Source organism: Bactrocera neohumeralis, chromosome 3, assembly GCF_024586455.1.
Source record: "Bactrocera neohumeralis isolate Rockhampton chromosome 3, APGP_CSIRO_Bneo_wtdbg2-racon-allhic-juicebox.fasta_v2, whole genome shotgun sequence".
NCBI lineage: Eukaryota > Metazoa > Arthropoda > Insecta > Diptera > Tephritidae > Bactrocera > Bactrocera neohumeralis.
Window position 1 is genome coordinate 50278637 of NC_065920.1, and position 12240 is coordinate 50290876.

General features: G+C 34.5%; 1 protein-coding gene across 3 annotated transcripts in view; it reads right to left on the bottom strand.

The window, feature by feature from the left end:
• The window catches only part of LOC126753369 (uncharacterized), a 162300-nt gene that overhangs the window by 95508 nt on the left and 54552 nt on the right, over positions 1-12240 (bottom strand). For 2 of the 3 annotated variants that reach the window (XM_050464760.1, XM_050464761.1), the window contains exon 3: positions 9921-10178. The exons of the other annotated variant lie outside the window; for it this stretch is intronic. In XM_050464760.1, the coding sequence (XP_050320717.1) occupies positions 9921-10178 (258 nt within the window). The remainder of the gene's footprint in view (positions 1-9920; positions 10179-12240) is intronic. 3 annotated transcript variants of the gene reach the window in all.

The following is a 12240-nucleotide window of genomic DNA, read 5'->3' on the forward strand; positions in this document are numbered from 1 at the left end:
TTTTCCATACGAGAACTTGATTCCGATGGTTCAGTTTATATGGCAGCTATATGTTATAGTGGTCAGATATCGGCCGTTCCGACAAATGAGCAGCTTCTTGAAAAGAAAATGACGTTTGCAAAATTTCAAAAGGATATCTTAAAAACTGAGGGACTAGTTCGTATATATACAGACAGACGGACGGACAGACAGACAGACGGACATGGTTATATCGACTCAGCTCAACATACTGATCATTTATATATATACTTTATAGGGTCTCCGACGCTTCTTTCTGGGTGTTACAAACATCGTGACAAACTTAATATACACTGTTCAGGGTATAATAATATTTATATTTCGAGTAAGGTAAATTAAGTTAACCCTGATGTAGCACCAAGAAGGAAGTATGAGTCTTGCCCGTCTGTATATATGCGAATTAGCCCTTCAGTTTATGGGATGTAAATCTGAAATTCTGGACACGTCCTCCTCAAGAAGCTGTCATATACATATGTAAACTGAGCGATCGGAATCAAGTCCTTGTATGCGCAACTTTTTTATTTGAGGAGTTATTGTCTCGAAATTTGGCATGGCTAATTTTCAAAATCTTCGTTACAATCTGCAAAGATATTATTTAAATCGGATTACTATAGCATATAGCTGACATACCCGGTAAACGATCGGAGTTAATTTCTTGTAAGAAATATTATGCCTTTATGAAGGGTACTATAACTTTAGTCAGGGGCGGATCCAGAGTAAAATTTTGGGGGCGGGGAACCATATAATTTTGTACCTGCAACTCAAAGTCATTTTCTTCGTGGAGTATCGCTTATGACGGAAATAATGTATAACTTTTAACTTTTGTCGCATTTTTTTGTTTTGTTAAAACTTAATTGCATTTATTAATTTTATCTCATTTTCATATTTATTCCAACTTCTATAAGAAAAAATATAATCGCTACAAGTTTATGTACAGAGAGGTACGTGTGCACATGTTTATTGCATTTACAGCACTCATGATGACTTTGTACACAATAAATCCATTCAGTATCAATCAGTGTCAATCAAAGTTGAAGATTTCGCCATCTGCTTTCTTTGCCAATTCGCACCGCTTTCAACTTTTTCCACATTCACTGTTTCATTTCTTTTGCAGGCATTTTATTATCAGTGCAAAACTCATTGCAGTCGGCAACAAGCACAAACACACACACACATGTTCATACATACTGTAAATGCATCCATTTCATATTTCTGTGTGTATGTATGTGTTTGTGCGCTCATAAGATTATTACCGGTCCACTCGGCCGTGCAGTGCATTGCTCTCGGCACAACGGCATCGCATGTTGTTTGTGATTCTGAATAATGATTCTTAAGTGCGTTTTGCACAACAACAATTATAACAACAAGCGACTAACTAGTTATTGCAGCCGATAGACAGTTGATTGCTGGCGCGGAAGACATCGACCCAGTGTCCATGAAATTGTTTCTTGTTGCTTTCACATCAGCTGACTAGACGATACACAAGTGGTTTTACCAGAGCAAACTTTTCCCTGACATCTAAAGTGTAATCTATCGACCATACATACATACATACATAGATACAAATTTATTTATAAGCAGATATTTATACATTAAAGAGCTTTGAAGAGAATTGAAAGTACCACGGCGAGATGTCATATTTATAGTGCCTAATGAAGTAATAAAGCGGCTACATTCTATTAAAGGTACTTGTGGCTTTCAATTTACAGGTGTTCCCGGAAAAGAAGTGAGCAGGTTTTAACGTTCTACCAGCTCTTTTTATTTTGAGAAATTGTTTGAAAAAGATGGAAACAACTCTTTTGCTGTTAATTCTCTGTTTGGAAAGAGAGGTGCATGAACGCAGGACCGAATGCGGCCGCACTTAGGCCATCATTAGGCTCATTGTAATCTCGGGTGATAACCAATTTAAGCCTTATCCAACAACTCAGTGAATTTGGCTTCTTTTCCACCTCAATATTTTTTAAGTTGGTGCAATGGGGACCGTGGAATATGTCCCGTCTCATACGGCTGAAGTCTGGGCATTCGCATGCATCCTTTTTTAGCATCTCAACATCCTCTGCGCATGCTCTGCATTCTGCCAATTCCACTTTTCCCATTTTCTGAAGGTGGGATCTTAAGAGTAGGTGCTCTATGGTGACCCTTACAATGTTACTAAGCTCTCTTTTATCTAGAAGTAGGAGCTTTTTGGTCTATCCACCATCAACACTACCCCAAAGTTTGCGGCATGCCCTATGTTGCTTGTGTTAAAAGACCTGAGGTGTTCCTCTCGGATCCTTCTTCTTCTTAACTGGCGTAGAAACCGCTTAAGCGGTTATAGCCGAGTTAACAACAGCGCGCCAGTCGTTTCTTCTTTTCGCAAGGTGACGAAAATTGGAAATTCCAAGCGATGCCAGGACCTTCTCCACCTGTTCCCTAGATTGGAGTGGAGGTTTTCTTCTTCCTCTGCTTCCTCCAGCAGGTACTGCTTCGAATACTTTCAGACAGGAGATATTTCGTCTTGCCCTCGTTCACCACCAGACCCACAAGCGATTTTTAGGCAGCAGAATTCAGTTATTATTGCCTTTGGTCTACACTGCTTGGAATTCATTTCCGTTAATGTCGAGATTTGTTTTTTAAACATTTATTGCTTCGGCATGCGGTCTCAGAAGGCTGTTAAGTATGACTACTCCTCATGGACCTAGTAACTGAACTCCATCTGGTATTGCAAAGGACCAAAATTGGTGTGTGCGTGGCTCATTGGCCTAGCAGACTAAACTAACCTACATACATATATCGGAAGAGTCGATACATCTTTTGCAAGGTTGAGTTGTACACGATAAACATATGTACATATGTATATTGAGTTATTTGACACCACTTGATGTGTTCACAAAATTTTCGAGAGATCGAAAAGGAAAAAGTTAAGCATTCCAGAAAAGCTCAATTAGATCTAATGGTTAAAACAGCTATTTCTATATTTTTTTCTCTATAGCATTAACTACATAAAGATATCAACCAGGCGGTCGAGAAGACCAGAGATCAGTATCGCAGGGTTAACATATTAGGTTGTCTTGCGGTATTTTCGCTAGTTGGCGCTGAAAGCGCGTAGTTCTAGTTTTATTCGTCGTATCGGGTCATGCTATACCTTTTTGGAAAGCTCATTTCACGCGCTAACACGTGTTTGATTGATTGTCGTTTCTTTTAAGCCGTTCGTGAGTTATGGCGTCGCAAACATGGAGCAAAATAAAGATAAAATACGGCATATTTTACAGTACTACTACGATAAAGGCAAAAATGCATCTCAAGCCGCCAATAAAATTTGTGCAGTTTATGGACCCAATACAGTTTCCATTTCCACCACACAACGATGGTTTCAACGTTTTCGTTCTGGTGTAGAGGTGGTCGAAGATGCGCCACGCTCCGGAAGGCCTGTCGTCGAAAATTGCGATAAAATCGCTGAATTGGTCGAAAGAGACCGGCATAGTAGCAGCCGTAGCATCGGTGAAGAGCTGGGCATGAGTCATCAAAAATTCATTTCAATTTCAATAAAAAAAAAAATCAATAAAAATACCGCAAGACTTTTTTGACAACCCATTATGTTTAAGCGTACACTTAAAGATAGGGCTAAAACGCAATAATCTGACTCTGAAGAAAGGCCGCAAAGCACTCAAAGGCACTAGACAATGTATAAATTCAATTGCTGCTCAAAATACATAGATAAAATGGAAATATTCGACTTCATGCTTTTCTTTTATTTTGATTATTTTTATGTTTTCTCCTTTTGAAATCACCATGTGTCAAATATGTTGCAGAAAATTGGGAAAAGTAAATGCGTGGAGTAAGAAAAAGGACGATAATGACTTTAAATTTGCATACGTGCAAGAGAGCCTAACCAGAAAAGCTAACGGAAAAGCGTGTTTCAAAGCGAAATGGAAAGCTTGCTTACAAAAATATGTTTGCGTGATAAAATAAACATAAATATTGACATCACAACTCGCGCGTAGTCAGAGTTGTTGTTGTTGTTGTTGTTGTTGATGTTGCGAGTGCGTGTTGCACAGTGAAACTCTTTTTAAGGCTTTCGCCATTCGCGTCGCTGACAGCAGGTGGCATTAAATTATGGAGAGCGCCGACGAGCGCAGACGACATGTCTCTGACAGTTGAATGGTTAAACAGAATTTGCGAAGTTTATGCGAAATTTGTGCAAGGCATTTGGTAAATTCGATTAGCGGGGTGAGGCGGTTGGCTTGCGCCACTCAGTTGGCTGGCTGACAGACAGTCGGCTGTCAGTCGTTTTTGGCACAGGAAAATTTTTGGCGTCATGTCGCATCAATTTTTCCGTATTATTATTGTTGCTATTTTTTATTTTGGGTGATTTGTATGACAGCAATTGGCTGGATTGTGTTAAAAGAGTTCCCTAGCACACGTGGAAAATAAAGAGTTACGAGTCACCATATGGAGTTTGTCCTATAATTTCCAACTGTTTCGCTGTTATTCTGTGACATGCTGGTATTATGTCATTTCTTCTTCACACAACTTTCTAACTCAAGGTAATAAGCACAAGCAGCAGTTGCAATGGATATAGATACTTACATCCGTTTTCTGGTAAAGAAACCAATTAGGTTCGTTTAGTCTAATAGTGATTCTGAAATCAGAAAAGTAATGCTGTTGAATCTCATATTTCGGAAATGTGTCCAAAAGGCATCAAGAATCAACTGTGTGGTTGCAAGTGTGAATTCAAGTTATTTTTCTGCTTTTAATAAGTCTTCTTTCGGTCTTTTATTGTAGTATAATCCAATAGTCTTATACCTGCTGTTCAGTACCTCTATGTGGTAAGGTTAGTTTAGGCATGATTCTCTCTGTCGCTGAACAAAAACTACTTGCATATATCCAACTATAGTACATCAAACAAGTATGTAAGTATATCCACAAAGGATCTCAATGGCATCAAAAATCACCTTGATGTCAGCAGGTGTGAGCAGTATTTCAGCCTTGTTTCGCTGGGTAGTGACAGCAAAGGAGGCAGTGCTGATAATCGTTATTGTTCGGATACTTTGTCAGACTGTGCAACCATTCATACGAACAATTAGATACATGGTGTACATATGTCACCGAAGACAAAAATAAATATGGACGTCCTATAAAGCCTGCTATGACAGAGGTTGCTACAGAAAATTGGTTTGGATGTGCAAAAAATGAGATTGAGCGAGGTAGTAAACGCTCTAAAGATATTAACTGAGCATAGGTGTAGTATCGTTTCCAAACCCTGGTATGTGAACAACGTCCTAAGCAATGATTGTCTCGCGAACTCATAGCCCACCAATTCACCGTGTCACAAATCAATGAAAACGATGGCTAAATTGTACGAATTGGGCATCTAAAAGTTTACGATTTCACCAAATTCTTCAGATCTTACGGCATTTTCCTGCTATCAGGTATATTTTGAATCGGTGTGCTTTAAAAATACTATCGATAATTGGTTGTTGGTCTAGTCGGCATATCTTCGGTTTTTCTCTAAAATGATTTGAGCTTTTTAGAGTGTCTTTCACTAACATACATATGTATATAACATTTTACTCGGGGTAGTGAAAGAAGATTTTTTATGTTTGTGCGAAGGTTGATTTCCCTTTGTCAATGGGTTGTCTGTTCCTCTGGCAATTTTTACCTTGGAAAACAATTTTGAACGAGTTAGCTTGAAATTATGTGTTTCCAATCAAATCACCACCACGGAATAGTTGAAATGTTGAGTCTACTTTATCACGGTCTCAAGTATTTGTGTGGCACACTGCATCCAGTGGAGGTCGCTAAATCATCGAAAACTTGAAAAAAATCGAAATCGAAAAAACGAAATGGCAGAGGATCTCAGCATATTTTATGAATCAACACAACATATTCTGGTTCATGTTTTGGACCATACCAATGTCTTTTTTCTGTTATCGAAAATGGAAAATCACTTCAGGTAACGCGACATCAGTTCCATTAAATCCAACTCTCTGAATTCACTGGAGGAAATTCATGCCGTGGCTTATAACAAATGTATGGAAAATTGGGCTTAGCTTGGGTACGCTTGTATTAGCGCAAGAGAAAGTTATTTTGAAGGCGATAATAAAGATTTGTATTAAAGTAGGTGACGAGTGGTCAAAGCCTTTACAGACGGTCGAGAGATCGTTGAAGACATGCCTCGTTCTGGACGACCTTCGGCCTCTACAACTGATGAAAATCTTAAAAACGTGAAAGATATGGTGCTTGAAAATCGTCAGGCAAGTGTTAGAGAGACGGTAAGAGAGGTTGACATCTCCCGCGAGACCGTTCGCATGACATTTGGTGGACATTTTGGATATAAAATGCATTCTTGCTGGTTATAGATGGAACAACAAAACCATTCGCTATTATTATTGAGGGCATCTGGGAAGCGTGTGCTATATAATGTAAGTAGACTATGCTTTGATTTGGATTGGCGATTGCTCTTACTTTACGTGAGGCTTTTTATTGAAGTCAGAAAACTTATACTCACCAGTTTTAACTGCACTGCCAACTGGGTGAAAATTCATACTTATACACTAGCATTATTCAGAACAAAAGTTTTCTTCTTTTCAATTTTCTTCAAAGTAATTATTGTGCGCTATAAACCTGATGCTTTTAATAACTATGTACAAGTATATTGTATACTCACCTACATAAGTATGTTTATGTATGTACATATATGTATGTACAATATTGTATGCTTTAAGTGACGCAGTCTAAGTCTATGCAGTGTGCAAGTTTCTATGTTCATGTGATATTTTAATTAATGTTTATTTTACCGTTATAAACTGTTTGTTTACTAACATTGTTTACATGTCCATGAGCTCTTTTTAAGCACAATTACTTGGCCTGAGATACAAGTTTGTGAGTATGTACGGCTTTGTATGTTTCTTTATGAACAAATGTGTTTAAATAGATAAAGGAAAATCACATGAATCTCAAAACAGCGTGCACAACTTCCAGTTCTCGGGAAAACTAGATTCAGCACAAGCTAGCAACTAGCTGCTAGAAGTGTAACATTACCATAATAAAATAGAACGAGAGTATTTAAACTTCTTCTGTTCTTAAGATTTCCAATTATGTCTTAAGCTACATACATACATACATACTTATGTATATGCGTGTGTTCATTTGTTCCCAATTTGTCGACAGAGTAGCTGATCCATTTTCTGTTCTTTTTATTCTAGTTCCCTTTTATGTATTGGTCCAATACTTTCAGTTTTAAGTCGCCTCTGATGGCTTCTTGATTTTAGTATGACGATTTTTCAGTAAAAATACATACGAACATTTATCAAACTCATCATATATAGAGAGCGCGTAGTGAGGCTCTAATATAGGAGTCTCTTTGAAATTGGTTCTCAAAATAATTTAGAAAGCAGAGAGAAAGTCTTTAATTTTAAGGCTTTTTAAAAACTGGTAGTGAGAATCTAAAACTCTATTTGAAACTGGCAGGAAAAATAAGGCTTCTACATAGAGCTCTTTTTTAAAATGGTAGTAAAAACAGTTTAGAAACCACATATGGAGCTCTCTTTAAGAGACAGCGTAAGTATATAATGTAGGCATGCCTTTGAAATTAATACTAAAAACAATTTAGAGAACGGTTAGTAAGGCTCTAAACAATCATGAATATGAAACTAGACCGCGCCATCCAAATACCGGTGACGCTATATATAAGTACATATGTAGGTACTAGAATGTGAAGAGGCAACATAGAGCAACTGTCAAATAGCCCGTAGATGTTCTATTTTTTTGTTTTTTTGTTATTCTTGGGCACATCTGTCAAAGCCTGAGGCGGAAAAAGTAACATTAAGAACTTGACGTAATCGTGATCTCTATCATTATGGGATTCTATTGTAATATGGAGTTCCCTTTTGAACAGATGGTAAAAGCAGTTTAGTGAGTGGAAAGTAGCTTACCATTTTGCACTTGACAAAGTATTATTTGCCAAGAATAAAGTGAACAATTAAAATGATAAAGATAATTAGAACTTTCAATTTCAAGAAAAAAGTTCTCAAGATCATTAAATGATCATTTCAGTCTTTATAATAAAGAAGGAGTCCAATGCCGTCTTTTAATGCTCTAAGATTATCAGAATAGATCAGAGCGTTTGTGTTTTCCTATTTAATGGCGTTTTATGATTCAACAACATTTTTGAAAGAGCTGAGAAATTAGTTTCTAACATCTTTCGCTCTGAGTTTTAACTTTAGTGTTAACTTAGATATGTCAAATACATAGGAAATCAAATAGGATAGTCAATTAGGACGAGAAAATAAACGAAATTGCAATTGCCCTAAGTACTCTTTGAAAATATACCAATTTGTTTATTTTTGTATACATTTAAACCAAATACATATAATTTCATGAAAAAGTGTTTCATTTGATTAGAAAAATATTCCGCTGTCTATTTTTACAGCTGGCAAAATCAGCTAAATTGGTATAAGTTTTCATACATCAGGTATTTGTAGATAAGCAGCAAATATTTGTCAGGTGCAGAGTTGCTTTAAATGTCACTAATTATTCAAACTGCACTTACATATTGGTCGAAAAAGTCTTTTCGTATTTTGTCAATAGATGTCGTTGCAGTCGTATATCTCCAGTGCTACAAAACACATTGTATCACATCATATAGTGTTGGAAAGGTGAGATTTTAAGCTTCATTTAACAAGAAAAAAATTTAATTCGGGGAAGTTGAAAAAAAGTTTCAACTGTTCAAAAATGAGTGAAAACAATGAAGAAATTCGCTATATTTTGAAATTTTTGTATAAAAAAGGGAAGAATACCACGCAATGCTGTATCAGTTCGTGTAGCACAACAATGATTCGCTCACTTCCGTTCTGAAAATTTCGAAATTTCGATTTACACTGATGAAAGCTTTACACTCATGAGATAATGTCTCTAGCGGAAAAATGTCAAAAAGTGGTCGACCAAAATGGTACATATTTGTTTATTAAAGTTCAATGAAAATATAAAAACAAAATAAGTTAAAGTTTGATTCGAAATACGAAAAGACTTTTTCGACTACACATATTTCTAAAAAAAGTGCTTTAAAAATTTTGTTTAAAATATTTTAGAAAGTTAGTTCGAATATATATTGTATAAAAATGTATTGCAACTAAAAAATTAAAATATAATAAAAAAAATGTTTTAACAATTTTTTCAACTATTGTCTAATTGTTATAAATAGGAATAAAAACACCAACTAACTACGCTTCCAATCAACTAATTACTACCATTATATTTGAATACCAGAAAACTTATATATTTTTTAAATAACAAAAAATTTAAGCAATAAAAGTATGGAAACATTCTTTTTCAGAATTTTTTGCATTCCAAATAATTTTTTTTCATATTTTAATTTAGTTTTTTTAAATAATTTTTTAAGTATAAAAATAAAGCAATTCGAAAAATTTAAAATAAAAACAATTTTTCCAAATTTTGTATACATATGTGAATCATAAAAAATGAGGGAAAAAATTTCTTAAAAACTTTGTTGCAAAATGGTCGTTTTTAAAACAACATTCGAAATTTATAATTTTTATATATTATTAATGGCTAACTTATGGTCTAGCGAAAAATCCACCATATCTAAACTATTCATAAATATATGTATTTAAAAAATCTTTTGTAAATATAAAAATAAAGCGATTCGAAAAAATCTACAACCAAACCAAAAAACCACAACCAATTACAAGAAATTTCTGTGTTTACTGGATAATGTGCAAATACCATTCCTCGTGTATAAAAATGAATCTAATTATATACCAAGATAGCAACTGAAATAGTCAAACAGCAAACCAGCAAATGCCAAAGTGACCCAATCAATTTGTGGAAAAAAATGTGTGAAAACCAAGAACCAAGCAAATTCGAGTAAAACCAAATGATTATAATTTCTTCTTGCATACCACATCAGGTTTGTAGTGGACTTGTTGCGCATGCGCATGCGTATGCAGCATGGCGTTCTTCAACGACGCCGTCCTATCCGGATATAGGCCATTCAGGTTCATGCACTTGCCATTGCTGCCGCCAATATCAGTCTTCGGCAGTGTGAATGTCAATGTGCTGGTCGAGTTCACTTTCGAATTGTGCGATAAACGTTTCATATGCGACCACATTTGTTGCCATGGTGGCGTTGGTTGCGCTGGCGTCGCTGTCACTTCGCGCTGTACGCAGTTAACGCAAGTGATTTGTTGTTGTTGTTGATAATGTTTGCAGCCAATTGGTAATGAAAAATTTCCATTTGTTTTATGGTATGTACGTTTGTGGCCAATTGTTGTTGTTGGTTTATGGTTTTCAGTTCGTATAAAATGGAAATAAAATAATATATATTTTTTAATATTTGCATAAATAAAATATAGATATATTTTTCTTTTTTTTGTAAATGAGAAATGAATTTAGAGGGAATTTTCCGTAATGGGATCTTGCAAGTTATTTGGTATAGACCGAAATATGCCTTTCAATACAGAAATATAAAAAATATATTTATAAAAAATTTAAAAAGAATATTTGCATATATTTATGGTGAGTGCGAGTCGAACAAACAACTCGGTAACTGGTATAAATCAAATAAACTAATATAAAATACATTAACTAGTATAAACAAAAAACTGGTATAAAATATGCTTGCGTAAACGAAAAAGGGCATTAACGGAGTTATCTCACAAAACTTAAACAAACTGGTATAGACTTGTTTAAAAACTGGTATAAATGTAATAAACTTACATATGCAAACTCATGTGGAAAAGTAATCTTATAGAAATGCAACGAACCTGTTAAAATCGTGAAAACATCATACCATAAATAAACTGGTATAAATGTGATCAACCGGTATAAACTGGTATAAATAAAATTTTTTGATATGCATGAAATAAACGAAATATACTGGTATAAACTAAATGAACTTTAGTGAGCAAAATAAACTGGCATAACCTGTACAAACTTGTATAAACCCATAAATATGAACACGTTGAAGAAGTAAATTAGTATATCTTAAATAAACTGGTATAATAAAGTATAGTTGGAATAACAAAGCAGTAATACCAATTTAAAGCGAATGACAGCACTAAAAATTTCGACGATTGTCAAGTCATATTGTGATTTTTATAAATTATTTTCGTAATCATTGTATATAGCATGTCTCCAACAAAAAAAACGGCAACATGTTTCTAAGAAAGTCTCATAAGCTAAAAAGTAATGATACTTAACCATTAAAAATACCTAAACTACAATCAATAAGGGACTAAAATTACTTGATTAAGATCATAACGATTATCAAAGATCTTCAAGGACCTGATTCAATAAAGAAAGTCATCAATTAAAGACGAAAATTACTGGATTAATATCAAAGATCTTCAAGGTTCGGATTCATGATAGAAAGTTGTATCAGAAGCCATTGGATGCTTTGAGTTTTTAATGACTTGAGACTGGTCTCCATTTATGACTATTTTATATTAATAATTTTCCATATGCGATTTCTTATACTAAGGAAACAAACATTTTTGCTTACTTATTCTGGAATATTTTTCAAAATGAGAAAAAAAAGTTGTATCCATTGAAAATTTTGCTACGGTGTGGTTCTATTAATGGAATATAGTATTGCTTTAAAGTTTGGTTGCAACAGATGTCTTGTCTAAATACTTTTATTATATCGTGAATGGAACCTCAAGTCTCAAATATTAAACATTTACTTAATATTATATTAGATAAATCTCAAACTCTTTCCCGTTTAAAAATAAAGATTTTTTATTATTAGAATTAAATTAAAGAACTAAGTACAGAGTTTACGGATACCGCATTAAAGTGGCGTAACCGCAAATGCTGTCTTTTTGTTAGAGCATCTGGTATAAATTGTTCGATTCGCTACTCTACAAGGATTGTCGAATCGAGAATATCTAATATAATACAGGTATTCGGGACTTTTTTATAAAATTACTTATTTAACTCCACCAGATTTGGCAGAGTACTTTACATATTATAATTTCAAGTAAATTAAAAATCTCAAAAAAAAATTATTAATCAACAGTGAGTTGAAAAAATAACTACTATTACACCTTAGTGGAATAAAAGTGAAAGTGAAATTTCAACCTGAATGCCTAAGTAAATGACAAAAAACTCATTTACTTAGGTTCAGGTTGAAATTTCATACAACTACTATAAGACGGTTTTTGGGGTATATTTTCTACCAAAAAAACATACAAATTTTTTCACACACAATTTATTTTTAAT